The following is a 19849-nucleotide window of genomic DNA, read 5'->3' on the forward strand; positions in this document are numbered from 1 at the left end:
CACATCTCATCATGAGATCTTCAACGATATCCAAAAGATTCAATTTAACAATCAGAATAATAAACGACGAGTTCTCATGACTAGTCATGGTTTCTTTTTCTTCGGGCCATGTCGCATTCTTCCCTTGAGTTACATTCTTCAGCATCACGAGTACTTAATACTCCATATCTTGTGCTTCCACAAAACAATCAAGTTGAAATTCGAAACCAATAAGCGAACACACTATTACATGAACATATTAGGGATTGGACAAGAATGAGGTTACATGCACCCTTGAACAGGTGGAGGTGTCACGCACCACGTTTTGTTGGACCCTTCTAAGCATTTAATAAACATACATATAGTCCCCCATCAACATAGGTGGTCTCCAGATTATCCAGATTATATCTTTGATTGCACAGATACATCTCCAATCTTCTATCTTTGCGGATATCCTTTCCGATCTATACTCAGCCACTATTGGTGCCTTGGTGCCTTAACTTCTACACCGCCACATGTGAGTCCCCTAGGGCTGACCAATGACGTTGTGGCGTTGATCTTTGCCCAGACTCCCAAGGTACGGACAGTCCACTAACAATTAGGCTGCGACATAAAGTACTTTCTAGAAATACTTGCACGCTGCCCTTTTAGTGTTTTGGTTCGAACCTCTCGAACCTCTCGAGCATAACTTCCTTCTGACGTGAAATTGTGGCGTATCGTCTCAAACCCATTGCTTTGTTTACAGCCCTACTTGTGGCTATCCTCGTGCAATACTTTAACTATCCCCGTACTACTCACCCCGCATCAACCATGTCTGACATCAAATCAGTCGCCTACTTCGTCAATTGGGTATGTGTTTAATTTCTCATTTTATTTCACTTCCGACTGCATGATCTGCATCCATTTTACTATGCCTAACTGGTTGGAAATATACATCGGAAAAAAAGGCACCAATGTTGACATATCCCACAGGCAATTTACGGCCGCAACTACAACCCCCAGGATCTGCCCGCGGAGAAGTTGACACACATCCTCTATGCATTTGCCAACATTCGCCCTGAAACCGGCGAGGTGTAAGTCCTACCTACTCTTGACCCTTACAGACTGCACAAGAATTTCTTTCCTGACCCAGAACTGCAGGTACTTGACCGACTCTTGGTCCGACGTTGAGAAGCATTACCCGACAGACTCGTGGAACGATGTCGGCGACAATGCGTATGGATGTGTCAAGCAGCTTTTCCTGCTCAAGAAACAGAACCGCAAGCTGAAGGTTTTGCTTTCTATCGGTGGCTGGACTTACTCTGCGAATTTCGCCCAGCCCGCGAGCACAGAGGAGGGTCGCACTAAATTTGCTGAGTCCGCAACACGTCTGGTTCTTGATCTTGGATTCGATGGTACGTTTTGTCGGCTAGGTATACCGCACTGTATACAATGCTAATTTTGACTCTTTTATAGGTATCGATATCGACTGGGAATATCCCAAAGGTGAGTTTGTCAGAATATCCTTGAAGGAAGTACGAGACTTATTTTATATCCAGATGACGCCGAAGCTGAGAACCTTGTTCTCTTGCTCCAGAAGTGCCGAGAGGTATGCTATTCTCCTAAAATCTACATTGGACCAACTAACTGGAAATAGGTTCTCGACAGAGAGGCTGGTGCTGATCGCCGTTTCTACTTGACAATCGCCTGCCCTGCCGGTATGTCTATACCATATCCTCGATAATGGAAAAGTAACCACGAACCACCAAACTGACTGCTACAGGCCCGAGCAACTACGAGAAGCTCAAATTCCAAGAGATGACCCCCGTGCTTGACTTCTACAACCTCATGGCGTACGACTTCGCCGGAAGCTGGGACAGCAACGCTGGCCACCAAGCGAACATCGCCCACTCAGATTCCAACCCTGCATCTACACCCTTCTCGATCAACGCTGCTCTCGACTACTACATCAACGACGGTGGTGTACCAGCCTCAAAGATCGTCATGGGCATGCCCCTGTACGGCCGTGCATTTGAGAACACTGATGGACCCGGCGCCCCCTTCTCCGGGGTCGGAGAGGGTAGTTGGGAGAACGGAGTGTGGGATTACAAGGCGCTACCCAGACCCGGGGCTGAGGAACAGTTCGATGAGGAAGCCAGAGCCTCGTATTGCTATGATGGCGGCTCGCGCACGATGGTTTCTTACGACACGCCCCATGTGGCGCAGGTCAAGGCGAGTTATATTCTCGAGCGCGGACTGGGTGGTGGTATGTGGTGGGAGAGCAGTGGTGATAAGGGTGGCAAGGAGGCTGATCCGGCGGAGGGAAGCTTGATTGGTATCTTTGTTGACGGTGTTGGTGGTGTAGACACTCTGGATCAGTCGGAGAATGCCCTTGAGTTCCCCGAGAGCAAGTACAACAACATCCAAGCTGGAGTCCCGGAATAGGTTGAGTGAGAGCTTGCACAGCTTTACGCATTGCTATTCGCAGTACAGTGATTTTACTACAGTGTGACAATATCCAAGTTTACGAATACATACAACTCTATCACTACGTGGAAATCTGAGTTTTCGGCGGATGCCTAATTTTATTCTTTGTATTGACTGTAGCACATGGGTATACCAAGGAACCATCATCAACCAACATCAACCGTGATACTCCATCACTTGCCCCAGCCTAGAGAAAACCATGCTCAAGCTCGGTGACAGCACACCACGGCCTGACTTAGACCATTTATTTGGCCTCGTCGAAGACGTAGGTGAGGTGGCACTTACCGCAGTACTGGCGGTTGTGCATAGCGGCCATGAAGACACCGGCACCACACTATAAGAAAGGATGAATTAGTTTCTGTTGCTGTTTATAGGGATTGTATGATATTGTCTTGCGACAAAAAGATCATCACATACCTCGGGAGCGGGGCACTCGCGGCGAAGACGCTCGATCTTGCCGTCACCGTCAACCTTGTAGTACTTGAGGATGGCGAGCTTGGTCTTCTTGTGCTTGTGCTTGATCTTCTTGGGGGTGGTGTAGACCTTCTTCTTGCGCTTCTTACCACCACCACGCAGGCGAAGGACGAGGTGAAGGGTCGACTCCTTCTGGATGTTGTAATCCGAAAGAGTGCGGCCGTCCTCGAGCTGCTTGCCGGCGAAGATCAGGCGCTGCTGGTCAGGGGAATACCCTCCTTGTCTGGTGCGGGGTTAGCCTATGTCGCTTTTTTTTTTTTTGGTACCTCCAAGAGTCACACATTGTGTGCGTTCGTGGCTCGCGGATTTTGGTTGTGCTTACCCTGGATCTTGGACTTGACATTGTCAATGGTGTCGGAGGACTCCACCTCAAGGGTGATAGTCTTACCCGTGAGGGTTTTGACGAAGATCTGCATCTTGATGAAGGCCTGCGATAAAGTCAGTGGGAATGCTCGCGATGATAAAAATGTGGCAGACAGAGAGAGAATGGACTGCATGCTATATGCGCATGGTCATCACATTCCTATCTGCCTGTATAGGACTAAAACTCACCTCGACAGTCGTGTCTTCCTCAACCTTGCAAGATTAAAAAAGATCGTTGTGCGCGGAAGCCGGTTGGTGATTAAAATCGTTGTGTGGTCACGTGGGTGGGCCATATAACCGAAAGTAGTCTAGCTTGAAAGGAAATGCTGACTGATACTAATCACGTGTTGGGCGGTGAAATACCGACAGGAAAAAGGTCGGCCCGTCTTGGCAGAGAGTCCAACACGTGACGCTGGGTGATGTGCATGGGTTTGTTGCCTGAGGCCACATATATTTATCCCGTGTTGGACATTGGACAGATCTGTTGGACAGGTCGAATCTCCAAAATCAAAATATTGGATGTGACGCCATGGGGACCCTATCGGCCTATCGGCCTATGGGTACATATATATGGAGCCAAGGTGTATAGAGTATGAGATCGACTTTGTTTATATTGAATCTCCTCGGAAACCAACGAGGGAGTTGTCTAATTTTTATGAGTCTACGTACAGGAGTCCATTTAAAATGAATTATTATCCAAGGGATTAGCTACCCTTGCAGTAGAAGTCGAATAATTCCAAGCAAGGCGATCATCAAAGGGCCCAAAAAAATCGAAGGGCAAGGGAGTAGGGGCCCGCTTTTCGTCAGAGTCTTGGTTTCCCAGACGCCCGGGCTAAGCCGTTGCTATGCCAACACCCCGATTTGTTGATGAGAACGGGTCTTTCACATAGATCGGGGTTCCAGAACCAAACTTGGGAAACCATTCATACATATCTGTGTTTCTGCTCTTTCAGGTTCAGTTCAGAATCCACAGTGTGACAGGTTTACTTGAACTTGACCTTGACCTTGATACTCTTGAATAGCTACTTGCGTGACTTGAACCTCTAACACTCTACCTCTTCCCTATTGCCCATTGCTTGCTTAATTCACATACTGACACCTCAATCAGGACCCATACCGTCAATCGGCGACATAATCATGAACTCCAACGCGCTGGGAACCGGTCGTCATCGCCGTCAAATCTCCACACCAGTTGCTCCATACCAGCCCGCACCAGTCATGAACAATATGCAACCCCGTCGGTCACATCGTCGAGGCCAGACTGTGGACTACAGTTCTTTCAATCAACAGCCTCCTATGGACCGACACATGCCGAAGACGGTCTCGCAGCTGCGAGATTATTTTAACGAAAAATCAGGTTTCCCATATCAACAGAGGGATGTACAGCAGTATCAACAATATGCCCAGCAGCCCGAGCAATCTTTCATTCCATCAGGCATGCACATGCAGCAGCCGTATCAATATCAACCTCACCAATCGCTCGGGCCTGACTGCGAGGCTTTCAACCAAGAACAATTGCAAGCGATCCACACCACCACTGGCAGCCCTGCGCCATCCTCTATCGGTGCTCCGGCTTTGTCTCGATCAGCCAGTGAATGCTCCGAAAACACACCATTGAAGCTTGCCCTGCACCGTATGCAACAAGAGCAATTCTCGAACCAGCAACAACAACAGCAACAGTTTACTGGCAATGCCGACTGGGAATTGTTTCCTCAGCGCAACATGCCAATGGCCCAAAACGAGCAGGTGACGGCGTATGCCGGACAAATGCACCCAGTCTCTGTTCAACCAAAGGCTCCATCTGCGAAGATCCTTTCGCAAATGTCTACTGCTTGTATGCATCTTTCTCTTCAATCTAACCTGCCTGATGCTAATGAGATGCCAGACAACTCCCCCTTGACCCCCGATTCTACCCCATTGAAAAGATCTATTGATTATTCCATGTACAGCAATGACCCAACACCTTCCAAGTCCCAAAGTTTCTCATTTCCCCAAATCCCTGCCACTGCTGAGATGCAAAGAGCCCAGTCTTTCCAAGGAGCCCCCTATGTCAATTCCGTGCAGATTAAGCAGCAAATGCCCTCACCCGTCAATTCCCCGATTACCGAGTCCTTCGCCGAAGTTGCCGATATGCCATCCCCGAGTTCTTATGGGATGACACCTCAAAATTCCAATATCTCATTCACATCTTCCACTGGCAGAGCCAAGAAGCGATCCACATCTACTGTGTCGACTCCAATCGAGTCAGCTGCTCACGATGGTGACCTGGATGCTCGAGTCAAGGCATCAGTCCAGCAAACCGGTGTCTCGACCGACGAAATTGCCAAGTTCATCTCCGGCCCCGACCCCAAAGATGGAAAGTGGGTGTGTCTATTTACAGGCTGCCTTTGCCGCTTTGGTCGCAAGGAAAACATCAAGTCCCACGTCCAAACACATCTCGGAGACCGTCAATTCAAATGCGACATTTGCGAAAAGCACTTTGTGCGCGGACACGATCTCAAGCGCCATCTCAAGACACACAGTGGCAACAAGCCCTTCGCCTGTGCCTGCGGTGCCAGCTTCGCTAGACAAGATGCCCTGACTCGTCACCGCCAACGCGATATGTGTGTTGGAGGCTTCACCGGTGTCGTTCCAAAGACCACCAAGCGTGGCCGCCCCCCGAAGAAGAAGAACAGCCGTCCCGATATTGAGACTCGCCAGGCCAAGTCCACTCGTACTCGTCAACGTGTTGCTGAAAAGTCAACCCCAGACGCTTCAGCCAAGCCCCAGCCCACTCTGCAAGATGCTCCCGTGTTCAACTCGCCCAACTATGCCCCGTCCACTGCCATCTCGTCATTCACGCCGCCCACCTCCCCAGGAGACAGATACAACACGATTTCCCCGCCGTGCCAGACCTACAATTCCCTCGATGCTCAGCTTGAGGATGACATGCTGCCCTTGTCACCACCCCAACTCGCTCACGCTAGATACGAGCAGGCAATGGCTCAGTACGGATCAAATTTTGGTTCCCAGACATACTCGCAAGAATCCACGTACTCGCAGGAATCTCTCTACAGCGAATCTGCTCTCTCACCTCGGGAGATGTCTTCCCCTCGCTCGGCGCCCACCCTGGCCGAATCATCCGTCGGCTCTGAGATCGATATCTTCATGACTCAAGATCCCTCCGACGATTTACGAGAGGAGTTCGGCCATCTCGCTCACTCGGGTCTCTCTGGTTTCCCGACTTATCAGTTCGTGGATACCACCGACTTCGCCTCTGCCTCATCCTATTACCCCGAGAAGACCTTCTCTGGTCTTTCCCACATGGATGATGACTTGACGGACCCAATCGACTGCTTGTCCAGCGAGTTCCTGGTGGACCCTTGAACGGCTTTTTGGTACCCAAAACGAGCACGCATATACGACGCGGCTCATGTTCTTCACGGCGTGACTTCTTTCCAACGATACGGGACGACCTTGTACACTTTAATGACCCATGACAAAAAATCGGGCGTTTACTTTCTCTGCACATTTCGGGATTTGAAACGACTTTGCGGACATGCGGGTGTTTCGGGCTATTTGCTTTTTGCCCTATTTCCCCCTGTATTTCTCCTTTCTTGTTTTTTTTCTTTGTCTTTTCGAATGATTATCTCATTGTTCACGTCTTTTTGGCCTTGTCTCATCTCTTTGAAGATGTTCGACATATGGCGACGTGTTTATTCCCGGTGTTTACCCTTCTTTTTATATGTTTGATGATGCGATATGTATTCGATGTCTTTACTTTCAATGGATCTTTTCTGTACCTACCCTGTCAACAAGATGACTTACTTGGAGGATTATTTTCCTCCGATGACAGACATAATTGCCGATAGCCTGTACTACTATGTCAAACTTGTTATGCACACAGCTTACATCCGGTTCCATATCATCTGTTATGTGTGTTGATTGTAGAATTGTAGTTGTAGCCTGAATCCTTCAATTTATATTGTCTAGTCAAGGGAAAGAAAACATCATACAAATGGGCCACACAGCTTAAAAGAAAGAGAGCAAATACTAAGCAAATACTAAATAGTCGTTCAGAAGAAAATCACATATACTAAGATACAACTCTAAATACCGCACATTTATATTTGATATTTCTAATTATTCTGCTTGAAAGAATTGTTGACTGACAGCTCCCTCGCCCTATTCTATGCCGGGATAGCTGTGCAACTATATCACATCCCGACAGGCCTACTCAATGACCTAATTTCCACTAGAATCATGGGAAGCGAAAGCAACAGTGGAGATGGCAATCTACTTCGAAGTCCAGGTGATCTCGATCTCAATAGGCCGCCCCCCTTGCGAAGCATACACAGTACTCTGTGTACGCCCCTTGGGTGGATTGTCGGCATAGAAGGTAGTGTGATCACTGTAAGCGAGCTTATCATCCTTGGCCTGTATACAGTGTGAGAACATGCAACGATATCTCGTAAGACGATCTGGGATATACATACGGTGAACTCGCTTGCCGTGGTGACGTGGGGCCCGCAAGCAAGGGCGTCCCGCTCGAAGGCACAGGGCCCCTTGCTAGATTTCAGGGTGAATATATCATCTGCAAGATGTGATTTGCTTCATGTTAGCAAACAATAGCAGAGGCATCATATGCAGAAAGAACAGCTACGAACCTGAGATTTTTTCCGCCCGGAATGTCGCACAGGTCCCTGACGAAAACCATGTTCCGTAGCTGATGATGCAACCATGCTTTCTGTTAAGTCTCTCCACAATCAGGTTACCTCGGCCTGTAAATGGAGTGCCTGGTGCAGTGGGCTCGGGGTGACCTATGGTTGTCGTGTGCGTAGGCTCATGTCGAGCATGCTTCAGTGGGTACTTGATTCCCCTGGAAGGGCAATTGGACTTCAGGCCATCTGGTCAATTCGTAAGCTTGCAATCTACCAGAGTGAGTAACTTTGAAGGTTGACCGACCTGGGTCTGCAGAGACGAATTCTCCCGATTGCAGACTTCCTGCGATGTTGAAATGGTACCAAATCTCATTGATGGCGCCGCCTCGACAACGGATAGTGACGGGTTTTCCATGCGCTTGTTCCAATGCAGCTTCAATATCGGCAAGAGCATAGGTTCGTGTCTGGGATGGGATGATACCAGCATTGGCCAGGAACTTATATATTGTTAGTGGTTTGATCCGAATATATATAGTCGGTCATTGATCGAGAGAATCAAACTAACCTCATGGGTAGGCAACTCCTTATAAACCTCAACAGTCTTGTCGAAGTAGTCCACAACCTCCTGCTGTGGCAGATAGTCCGTGTAGCAATCTGGCTCCAGGGTGCTGACGCAAGTGCCGTGCTTGTTCCACTCATGTTGCCACAGATTGTTATCATCACCGCGGAAATCCTTCCAATACTCGCTCATGTATTCGAGAAGGTCTGCCCGGCCCGCGTCAACTAGGATCAGAGAAATGTTGCTGTACTTGCGTCTGAAGTCGCAGAACTGGTCAAAGCCGCCGTTGCAGTGATCGGGCCTACAAGGGTTAGTTGTATATTCATTCAATCTGAGAATGTGGTACAAACTCACCATAGCCCATGGATAGTCCATGCGTCCTCAGGGCCGAGTGCAGGGTCGACATCCCAGAATTGCGTCTGTAGCATTTGACCGCCGGGGTAATTGAAACAGCAGGTGTCTTGACCGTGGTAATTGGCCTGGCAACTTATTTCCGAGGTCGGGCATGATGAGGAGGTTCCAGGGTTTCCATTCTCGTTTGAAGTTTGTGAAAGCCAGAGTGAGCCGAAGGTCTTGAGGATCTTCTGGGGTCCGGGGATCCCCATGAACTGTTGTGATGATCCCCGCATCGTGGATGGCAGCTGTTCGTCGTGTTATCAGGGATCACACTTATGAAATTGAAACAGACGGAGAATATAGTAATAGACAAGTAGATAAGTACTAGGATGGTCGTATTCAGAGGAGAGATACGTATACTCAGGAGGCTACGAATGTTGTCCACGTACTATGGGAGTCGCCTCGTGCGGAGTGTCATATGACTAAGCGCGGGGACAGCTGATAAGAGTCATCCGGGGCTTTGTTTACTTCCACAACAGCAGCCACATTCTATGTTGATGTTGCACTCGTTTAAAAGTTAAAGATGGTCATTCAGAGTAATATGCTTACATTCAAGAGTGGAGGGGTATCATAGTTGGTTGTTCCACGGTGGGTAAAATATCTCACTGACCTTGGGTCTCCTGCTTGCGCGCCTCCTCCTGTTCATGTACTCTTTCTTTCCATAAACGCAATACTTCAAAGCCAACCTCAACGGCAATGAGTAGAATGATAATCCATTCGAGTCGGAGACCATGGGTCTCACTAAGGCGCTCCCGGAGTACACTTGCGATCTCTTGCGCATAGTCCATCTTCTCATTCAGCAGTTTGATGCGAATGCCAACATCTAAAGCTCTGCCAGCCTGCTCATAGTATCCTTCTAAGCCGAGCTCGTGGCGGCTGTCCCAAAAGATATCAGGAAGGGAATCAGTGAGCTCGGAATAGAGATTGAGCTGGGCTCGGACACTAAGTAGCTGCCCAGTTTTGCGGAGGACAAAGTCTCGTGTAAAAGGAAGACGTGATCCTTGTGATAGGAGAGTCGGAATTGGCCGAGTCGATTCAAAATAGCTTGAAAGAAGGCTCTCGAGTACGGCCAACTTGGTACTCCGGGCAAGACCCGAGGAAAATGCAACCTTGGTCAACACTGTATCGACGGATTGTTGCGCCGCTGGTGATCCCTCTGCATCCCCGTGGCCAGAGTTAGTTCCTAGTATAATCGTGTCCCCTTTGATCACACTGTTCTCCCGCTTCGGGTCCTCCACGAATTCCAGATCCTCGGTTTCCAACTCATCAACATGAGCACCTTCTGTTGCGGGCAAGAGAGTTCGTGTTGCTAGGAATGATGTGAATCCTTCTGGAAGCGACCACGCTACGACTGTACCCGAGGGAAACACAAATAAATCGCCCACTTCGTCGGATGGTAGATCTGTGCTCGAGGGATTCGTCATGCGCTGTATGGAATCTAACGGTATCTGAACATGAACGACTTGCGGGAAGAGACCCGTTTCCAACGGGTCTGGTTCATATCCTCGTTCTTGTAAAATATCTCTGACTTTGCGGATGTTGAATTGCTCGGCTACGGCGTAGGCAGTCACTGTCTAGAGACAGCAAAACAATCAGTGAAGGAAATCGTAGAAAATTTCAGTTATGCCAACCTTAGTCCGATATAAACCTTGCTCTTTGAGGAGCGCCTTGGAGTGAATGCTATCCTTCGACCTCTGTGCTTCTACCGCTACTCGCCGCAATGAAGTGGGAGCTGCTGGTAACCTAGGACCCCGTCGACGTTGCTTCTGGGAATCCGGAGAGAGCTCAATTGGTTCATCGTTGTTGTTCTGTTTTTGTTTTAAGTGGGCATTGGATGAGAAGAAATCCTTCCGTCGGGGAAGTGCCAATGGAGGAGAGACGTGAAAGTATTGGGTCTGCGGTCGCGTAGGAAGTCGTAGTACTGGGCGCTTGCAGCTTAAGCAGACAAATGGCCTGGCAAACATTGTGTCGTTTGAGGAATAAAAACACCAGTGGCTCAGTCAATGACATCGTTTTGTAGCCCGCGGCCCGATACCCCGCTTAGTCATGGAACCAAGCTCGGGGGCCCTGACCTACCCCGGCTCAACTGTAGAACCACCGAATCCCGTTTCCAGCTTGTCGCATTCCACTTTAACCAGCTCGGGAGCTGCAGGTGCTGTGAGGGATTCGCCATGGACGCGCCTGGCGCGACACCGCCGGACGAAAGTGCCGTTCAGAGCACTCCCAAGCACGACACATCCATACGAACCAGTTCACCAACAGACACGACTGAAGGCGCCCAAGATAAGCACCAACGATACAATGACCACAGCTCTAGTAGCAGTGATGATGAGGAAGAAGAAGAGGCCGAGGAAGAAGATGACTCGGACGACGAGGACGAGGAGCCCCGCCTCAAGTACGCATACCTTACGAAGCACCTAGGATCAGTATATCGCAACGGGGATGCGACAAGCTCGTTCCTCGTAGCAGGAGATAAAATGGTATGTATTTTTAGCGGAACCTATATTATGATAATGAGCTAACGATATGCCTAGATTGTCGGAACACACAACGGAAACGTCGTAAGTTAGCCACACCAGAGCGCAGGCATGAGCTGACCTTGTCAAGCATGTTATGTCATTGCCGCTTCTACAATCCCTCCGTGTATATCATGCACACTCAGCAAGTGTAACTTCAATATCGATATCGCCATTTCCACCTCCCCTCCCGAACCTTAGGCAAGACACCTCCAGCAAGCAGACCACAGAGGAATACAGACCATCCACGCGATCATCTAATACCACCGGTAGTATCCGTGGCCAAGGGAAACAGGGTTATCCAGCTATTCCTTCCATACCATCGAACTCGATTTACATTGGAACCTCCTCAATTGATGGCCACGTGTGTGTCTCGTCGCTGGTAGACCCCAAGGACGTGCTATTGCGCAATTTTGGCCGACCAGTTCAGTCTATCACTTTGTCTCCAGAGTACAAAAGTGATCGGGCATTCCTGTCTGGTGGCCGAGCGGGTGAATTGGTCCTGACAACTGGCGGTCGTATTGGAGCGACCTCCAACTCGACAACAATGGGGGGTGCGGCTGCCACAGCGTCAAGCTGGCTTGGGTCCATGGGCCTAGCATCCACCAGTGGAAAGGATACAATTATCCACAGCGGGGAAGGGACTATAAGCACAATTAAATGGTCACTTTCAGGAAAATATGTAGCCTGGGTCAACGAGGAAGGTATCAAGATTATGCGGTCAAATCTGCATCTGGATTCCTCAGAGACAGAATTTGCGTGGAAACGAATCAGCCATATTGATCGTCCAAATCGTCCCGGCTGGGATGAAATGGCCGGTGTTTGGAAAGCACGCGCAGAGTGGATTGACCAGTCTGCTTTAGACAGTCGGGACAATCTCGACCCAGATGACAATTCAGCAAGTCCAGAAATTCAGTTCACCGTGTCGACCGAGAAAGTGGAAAAGCTTGTCGTCGGCTGGGGAGGAACTGTTTGGGTCATTGATGTCTACCCCGAAAGGACAAGCAAGACATCGAAGGGCGAGAAATTGGGCTCTGCAGAGGTTGTTACAATGTAAGCTGAAGCTCGCACATGTTGAATTGTCCCATCGTTAACTTTGAACACAGATTACGAACGGACTGCGTGGTATCTGGCATCTCATTGTATACGCCTCGTCTTCTTGTCATTCTCGCATATATGGAAACCGAAGGTGAAACTGCAAGCAACGGAAGAAGCAGTGGGACCCGCAATCGGAAAAGGGGTCTGGAACCTGAACTTCGTGTCATTGACATTGAAACCAATGAAGAAGTCAGCGCCGATACACTTTCAGTAAACCGGTTCGAAGGTCTCTCGGCGTCCGATTATCATCTGAGTGTCTTGCCTCCGTGGAAGACCCCAGAGGGACAAGTCGTCCAGCGTGGTGCCCTGGGGGCTCTTGGGTATGGACTCTTGGATGCTACTATGTACTCTGCGCGGCTATTCAGCTCTGGCGCCAGCATCCGAAGTACCACAAGCAGTGGTGATAAGGGGTCTGGGAGGGCTGCTCCCTCCTTTATATCCAAACTCCATGCGGCCGAAGATGCCCTTCCGAAGGAGGTGCAGGAAGTTGCAGGTGCTCCTGGTGCCAAAATATTTGTCCACAGCCCCTACGACTGCGTTGTTGCAGTAAAAAGGGATCTTGCGGACCGTTTGTCCTGGCTTGACTCTCATGGCCAGTACGAGGATGCATGGCGTCTCGTCGATGAACATCCCGAAGCTGCGGGCTCGATAGCTGACCTAACCGAAGTTGTTTCCGTGGCCACAGGAAGGTCTCAAACCAGTTTAGGTGAATTTTTTGCTGATGATCGATCATCTATCACAACGGCTGGTCGAACAAAAGTTTCTGCTGCTGAACAGGAAAAGGCTCGCCTTGGGGAACTTTGGGTCAACCAACTTGTCAGCGAAGAGAAGTGGACAGAGGCTGCGAGCATTTGCGGCAAAGTCATCCGCAACGCCCCACGATGGGAACACTGGGCATGGACCTTCATCAAAAATGATAAAATTGACGAGATCACTTCGCAAATCCCGGTTGATTTAAATCCATCGTTGTCTTCTCGGATTTACGAAGTCATTCTCACTCACTATGTGTCACGAGACTTGGTCAAATTCAAAGAACTCATCGAAATATGGCCATTCGATTTGTTTGATGCGAATGTGGTCACAGAAGCCATCGAAGCACAGGCTAAATCTGAGTCAGTGCGTGCCGGGTCTGAGGAGTGGCAAATCCTCACAGATTGTCTCGCTAAGTTATTCCTGGTAGGTGGGCATCATCGCGAAGCCTTGCGTTGTTATATACGATTGCAAGATGGAGATGCTGCTATGGCTTTGGTCCGGGAACACCGCTTGCTCGACGCAGTCACTGATGATATACCGGCCTTCATTATGATTCGGGTTTCCAAAGAGCAAATGCAGTCAGCCACAAAATCCGAACTGGAGGAGTTGACTTCAGAGCCAACGCGACTCCTTGTTAGCGAAGCATACACGGGAATTGTCCTCCCAGATACCGTGGTATCTCAGTTGATCGCCGCAAACCGGTTCCTGTTCCTTTATTTCTACCTCCGAGCGCTCTGGCGAGGTGAATCATTACCGCACGACGCTTCTAAGCCCAGAAGAGGACGTGGAACTCATGCTCGGGATGCAGCCAGCAAGCTTGCTGCCGATGAAGGCAAAGCGCTGATTGATAACTTTGCCGATACGGCCGTTGAGGTATTTGCCGACTACGACCGGCCTCTGCTGATGGAGTTCCTCCAAACAAGCATATCATATTCATTCGAGAAAGCCACATCCATCTGCGAAGACCACAAATTCACACCAGAGTTGATTTTCCTCTTGTCCAAGATGGGCCAGACAAAGCGAGCCTTGAACCTGATTCTATCGGATCTCAAGGATGTTTCACAGGCCATTTCCTTTGCAAAATCACAGGAAGATCCTGATCTGTGGGAAGACCTGCTTGATTACTCTATGGACAAACCAAAGTTCATCCACGGTCTTCTTGTCGAGGCCGGAACGGCCATCGACCCGATAAAGCTTGTGCGTCGGATCCCGAGCGGGCTAGAGATCGAAGGTCTAAGAGAGGGTCTCACTCGCTTGATCCGTGAACATGATCTACAAGCTAGTATCAGCCAAGGCGCGGCCAGGGTCATGCAAAGCGAAGTCGCACTTGGGATGGACTCGTTGCGCCAAGGCCAGCGCCGGGGAACCAAGTTCGATGTCATTGACGACAGACAAGAAGATTTCAATAAGACACCGACAGCAAAGACCCAAGCTCAAGATCAAATATCCGTGAGCAGTGGAGCGAGGAAGTTCGGAGGCCCTGGACAAGGAAGATGCGGCGGTTGCAAAGCCGCCTTCCGGGAAAACGGTATGATTCCGACCCTTCGATATTTTATCTTCAAAAAAGTCCAATGCTAATAATAACCCTGATAAAGAGCGAGAGATACTCGTTGGCTTTGCCTGTGGCCATATTTTCCATCTATCCCACTTACACGCAGACACGCCACAGCAACAATCTGGCACGAACAGCCGTGACCGATCTGCAGATCTTACACCCCGAGCCATGTCTCCAGTCGACGAGACCCGATCTGCTACCGCATCTCGCACCGTTGGTCCCAAAGTCACGACGGCAAGAATCCTGCGAGACAAGATTGGTGATGGATGTCGAATCTGTGCTCTGACGAGAGAGATTGAATCCCTTGGTGAGGTTGAAGTTTGAGCTCTGTTGGGGTAGGGAGATCTGTACCCATTCATGTCTGTCCCTGTGTGTATACTCCATGTGCACATACCTATGCATTCTCCTTGTTTATCTGAGATACTCTGGCTTTTTAGCCAAGCTACTGCACCCATTTGTTCGGGATATTAGCATTCATCCATTCTGTGAAGCTATCACACGGGCCATTGTGTTCATTTGATAAAGATGTGTGTTACATTCAATGCTTTGGCTGCTTAACTACATATGTAGTACTTTCTGTTTATCTGTAACATTTGTTTCACAGCCAAAATATAACTACCCGAATGCATTGTTCGGTCAGCTCTTTTGTTTTTGGGCTTCGTATTTGGTTGCAGATTACAGATTACAAGATACGTTGGGCATAATCAATAACTAGTGAACATACTTGAATTTTGGAAAGCTATGCTTCAACTAGAATATGAGTCACTAATCAAATTTGTAAGATTAGGGGAGCCAGTTGCATCCCATAAAAAAAGATAATAAAAAAAGGCCACCCATCAACACCATGGGTTCCTCAAATTTCAATCGCAAACACAATCATCGCATCAGGCACTATCCTTGCTACATCAGAAGATGGCTAGACTTGCCTCCTAACACGGGAAGAATGTGTGGCGTTCTCACAGAATCAAGTGAAAGATATGGGAGAGCATAACCACAATGCTCACAGTAAAGACACGGCTGTCCATGATTCCAGCGGCATTGGCACTGTTGAAAACAGGAGATGGGGTTTGAGTGCCACTGGAAGAAGTACCATGAGGAGCTGGTGGGACAGTATCCTCCTGGGTGGAGGTAGGCTGTTCAGGAGGCACAACTGAAACCTTGGACTCGGTTGTGGTACCCTCAGCCTTAGTCACCACGGGCTTGGGAATAGTAGTCGTAGCCAGAGTGGTACGCTGTTGAGCAGGGGGAACAGTATCCTCCTGGGTGGAGGTAGGCTGTTCAGGAGGCACAACTGAAACCTTGGACTCGGTTGTGGTACCCTCAGCCTTAGTCACCACGGGCTTGGGAATAGTAGTCGTAGCCAAAGTGGTATCCTGCTGAGCAGGAGGAACGGGAACCTTGACCACAGTGGTAGCCTCGATAGTGGTGGCAGACGGAAGTGGCACCAGCTCAGTGGTCACCAACTCAGTGGTGGTCTGTGGGGCAGGGCCAGTGGGCTGGACCACAGACGTCACAACCTGAGTGGTCTCCTGGGGAGGAACACCAGGAGCAGTTGGCTGAATTACCGTGGTCACCAACTCAGTGGTGGTCTGTGGCGCGGGAACTGTAACCGGAATCGGAGTCACAGAGATCGTGGTAGTCTCCGAAGGGGTGGTGGTGTACACCTTGGTACTGATGCATTTGGTGGACTCAGTGCAAGGGATCTCAACTGTGACAGTGACCTCTTCAGTGGAAGCCGGGACAGGAACGGGAACAGTTGTCTCCGGAGCTGGCAGGGTGCTGGTGGTGAGAACCTTGGTGCTGAGACACTTGGTAGTCTCGGTGCAAGGAACCTCAACGGTGATAGTGATCTCAGTGGTCACTGGGGTAGGAGGGGTAGGAGCCAGCCCAGTTGAGTTGAGGCAAGGAGACGTGGTGTAATAGGTGGTCACATCAGTCACGGTGCTAGGAACGTGTGGAAGAGTCGAGTTTGTGTAAGTTATTCCAGTTGTACCAGGGACAGGAACCACCTTGGTAGGACGAGAAGATGTAATGGACCCAGGAATCTCGGTGGTACCAGGAGCAGGAGACACTTCCGAGGAGGAAGGGCAAGGCAACGAGATCGTCTCGGTGGTTATCTCGGTAGCAGTGCCAGGAATTGTAGAAGTGGTGTTATTGTCAGCAGTGGTGACAGGAACAGGAGCCACGCTGGTAGCATTGGGACTTGTTGTCACTTCAGTGGCAGTACCAGAAACCGTGGAAGTAGTGTGGTCCTCAACAGTGGTGACAGGAACAGGGGCCACGCTGGTAGCATTGGGACTTGTTGTCACTTCAGTGACAGTACCAGAAACCGTGGAAGTGGTGTGGTCCTCAGAAGTGGTGACAGGAACAGGAGCCACGCTGGTACCATTGGGACGAGATGAAGGAACCGACTCGGTGGGAGTGGCAGTAACCGTGGAGGATTCAGCTTTGGTTGCCGAACTGCCTCCAGTGGACACCTCAGTAGTACTAGGCACTGGAGTCTGAGGGGCTCCGGGTACAGAAGATGGCGAAGTCACAAAAGTGGTGCCAGGCACAGGGGTCTGGGTTGTACCAGGTGGAGAAGACTTGGTCACATCAGTAGTTCCGGAAACAGAACTGTGAGGACCAGCAGGCACAGATGACTGGGTGGTCACCTCAGGAGCGCTGGACACGGGAGTCTGCGTGGTAGTGACAGGCACTGGAGTCTGGGAGGAAGCCGGTGCAGTCGACTGAGAAGACACCTCGGGGGTGCTCGACACAGAAGTCTGACTGGTAACAGGCACCGGTACCGACGAAGTAGTAGGTGCAGTCGGCTGAGAAGACACCTCAGGGGTGCTAGTCACAGAAGTCTGACTGGTAACAGGCACCGGGATCGACGAGGTACTGGGAGGGGCACTGGACTGAGAAGAACCAGGCACAGGGGTAGTGACCTCAACTGGAGTAGTAGACTCAGTGGTGAGTGGTGTGGTCGAATGCCCAGTGGTGCAAGGAACATCTGTTGTGACAGTTGTGGTCGGCTCCTCATGACCGCAGGTAGTATGGGTAATCGTGACAGTGACTGGTATCAAGTTAGTTCTTGGTCTGGGAAAAGGGGAGGGAATTGAAAAATCCCCGAGAGCATGAGGAGGAGGCTGGACTTACTCAATTCAGAAGCGTGCACAGCACGACCAAACAAGGCGCGAGGAGGCAAGAGATTGACTATGAAGATTGATCAGCAACGGCAGATTTCAAACTGACCCAAACAGTGAGATTGACTTACCCTCACCAAACTGGTATTGTTCCCCAGAGTGGGGGTCCTGAAGCAGGACCGTCTCGACGTCAAAACATTCTGTTCGACGACAATGTCAGTAAGTGATCAAAACATAGCCAGTTATGGGCCATGAGACATACCGGCCGAAGCAGCAACCATGGTCACCAGAGTGGTGACCAAGGCCAGAAGTAACTTGAAACGCGTCCAAGCTACCATCTTGGCGGGGATGAAGTTTTAAAAACGAGTGTGTAAATTGATGGATTGATGGATTTAAACGAAGGTGGATGAAGAAAAAGGGGAACGAGTGTGAAGTGGAAGAAGAGAAAAAGAAGAGAAAAGAAAATGGGAGCTGGGGGGGAAGAAATAGTAAACAAAGTCACCACCTCTTGAGGAAGGAGCGGTGCCGGTGACTACGAGGGGAACACGTGCTGGTTTCTGATTGTGTACTTCCCATCTTTGAGGTAAAACGTACAAGGAAGTCACGACTGCCACTTACGGGTATGGTGAAGGTACTTGATAGGGCAGTACTCCTGGAATATAATTTCAACATCACACCTCTATGTGTGACTCGAATAGAACCTTAAACTGGATGCACCGGCAACCGTAGGTGTACAACCTGAGTGAGACAGTCTAAATCTAGTTCATTGACTGAAGTGGAAGTAAACGAAAAGGCTCTTTGCCTAACATCGGGGGGGTTTCATTCGGTAGAATCATGCCGTGGGCTACAGTAGAGGGCTTCATGTCCGGTTTTAGCTCAGAGATCAGCTCAAAACCTGCCCCCTAAGACTCTCGGATGAACAGGATCATTTCTATAAAGAGGCTGGGGTATCACAAACAATGGTCTATGTGCCACATTAATAAGACTGCAAGGGCAAACAGGCATAGCTATATTTTCTATTGTTATGGTCAGGCCATAGAGACCCTGAACTATGTTTGGATATAAGACAAAGTAGCAAAACATTGCAAGGATAACAAGGATATTAACTTTCATAATATTACATTTGAAGTAACTGTTATCATTGGCATAACAATCTAAATTTAGGTCAGACACTGGGAGAAGGTTAAGTGCAGAAGTGGGATATCACTTTAGCCTTGAAAGTTGTTGATTGTCACCAAGTCTGGAACAGTGTTCTATTTTAGCTTAAGCATCAGCCCTATATGAGTACGAAGGATGGTCCATGTTAAACTGCAGTCAGGTCAGGGGCAATGGTGACACGACTTAGGGCATTGTTTATCAGGTGAGATTTCAACGATATAATCATGGCATAAGCAACCATGGATAGGTATAGTTTGAACCTTATAAGCCCAATATTAATGTTGACTATAAGATAGATGATCTCTAGGTTTGAGTGCAACATTTATATACTATAGACACAAAGTACGTTCCCATAAGCAGTGCAGTGCCTAGCCAAACTAAATAGACAAATGCCGATCATAGTCCTAGCGGTTAGATAACTCCAATGAAAAAGAGAAAAGTAAAAAAGTAAAAAGAGAAAGGTCCAATCAGGGAACATCAGTCAGAGTGGCAAACGATATTCCAACGGATGATACGATGATACACTCCGGGTACCGAAAATACTAGTGGATACAAATACATATGTGAGCGTATTTCTGAGATACCCTGTAAATGGGTATGTAACCGGAATCCCCTATACCCGAAGGAGCGACCTCGTACCGGGACGACCCGCACAGAGAAAAAGTGAAAATGGAAATGATTGGATTTCTGCCCCGCTTCTAAGGAAGGCCATGACATCATATTGCTTTTATGTGGAAAGCTTAGGAATCAATACTGCCCAGGTG

At 49.2% G+C, this 19849-nt stretch overlaps 6 protein-coding genes across 6 annotated transcripts; 3 read left to right on the forward strand and 3 right to left on the reverse strand.

The window, feature by feature from the left end:
* Positions 1 to 789: 789 nt before the first annotated feature.
* Positions 790 to 2403, forward strand: N7516_001346 (glycoside hydrolase family 18 protein; the record flags this gene model as incomplete). Its single annotated transcript, XM_057214068.1, has 7 exons — positions 790 to 828; positions 952 to 1052; positions 1120 to 1373; positions 1435 to 1464; positions 1518 to 1567; positions 1616 to 1676; positions 1742 to 2403. 7 exons carry the CDS (start codon positions 790 to 792, stop codon positions 2401 to 2403), a joined length of 1197 nt encoding a protein of 398 aa, XP_057075951.1.
* Positions 2404 to 4419: 2016 nt separating this feature from the next.
* Positions 4420 to 6648, forward strand: ace2 (putative C2H2 transcription factor (Swi5); the record flags this gene model as incomplete). Its single annotated transcript, XM_057214069.1, has 2 exons — positions 4420 to 5116; positions 5168 to 6648. The coding sequence occupies 2 exons, from the start codon at positions 4420 to 4422 to the stop codon at positions 6646 to 6648; spliced, it is 2178 nt and encodes a 725-aa protein (XP_057075952.1).
* A 909-nt stretch (positions 6649 to 7557) lies between these two features.
* On the reverse strand, positions 7558 to 9110 carry N7516_001348 (T2 family ribonuclease; the record flags this gene model as incomplete). Its single annotated transcript, XM_057214070.1, has 6 exons — positions 7558 to 7698; positions 7758 to 7855; positions 7929 to 8168; positions 8227 to 8419; positions 8488 to 8782; positions 8836 to 9110. 6 exons carry the CDS (start codon positions 9108 to 9110, stop codon positions 7558 to 7560), a joined length of 1242 nt encoding a protein of 413 aa, XP_057075953.1.
* Positions 9111 to 9479: 369 nt separating this feature from the next.
* On the reverse strand, positions 9480 to 10841 carry N7516_001349 (RMD1 family protein; the record flags this gene model as incomplete). Its single annotated transcript, XM_057214071.1, has 2 exons — positions 9480 to 10451; positions 10509 to 10841. The coding sequence occupies 2 exons, from the start codon at positions 10839 to 10841 to the stop codon at positions 9480 to 9482; spliced, it is 1305 nt and encodes a 434-aa protein (XP_057075954.1).
* Positions 10842 to 11048: 207 nt separating this feature from the next.
* N7516_001350 (CLH domain-containing protein) lies at positions 11049 to 15123 on the forward strand (the record flags this gene model as incomplete). Its single annotated transcript, XM_057214072.1, has 5 exons — positions 11049 to 11357; positions 11412 to 11438; positions 11485 to 12446; positions 12500 to 14772; positions 14840 to 15123. 5 exons carry the CDS (start codon positions 11049 to 11051, stop codon positions 15121 to 15123), a joined length of 3855 nt encoding a protein of 1284 aa, XP_057075955.1.
* Positions 15124 to 15755: 632 nt separating this feature from the next.
* N7516_001351 (uncharacterized protein) lies at positions 15756 to 18265 on the reverse strand (the record flags this gene model as incomplete). Its single annotated transcript, XM_057214073.1, has 4 exons — positions 15756 to 17857; positions 17941 to 17997; positions 18059 to 18127; positions 18190 to 18265. The coding sequence occupies 4 exons, from the start codon at positions 18263 to 18265 to the stop codon at positions 15756 to 15758; spliced, it is 2304 nt and encodes a 767-aa protein (XP_057075956.1).
* Positions 18266 to 19849: the final 1584 nt, after the last annotated feature.

This window comes from Penicillium verrucosum, assembly GCF_028828655.1.
Source record: "Penicillium verrucosum strain IBT 35672 chromosome Unknown utg000001l_segment0_segment0, whole genome shotgun sequence".
NCBI lineage: Eukaryota > Fungi > Ascomycota > Eurotiomycetes > Eurotiales > Aspergillaceae > Penicillium > Penicillium verrucosum.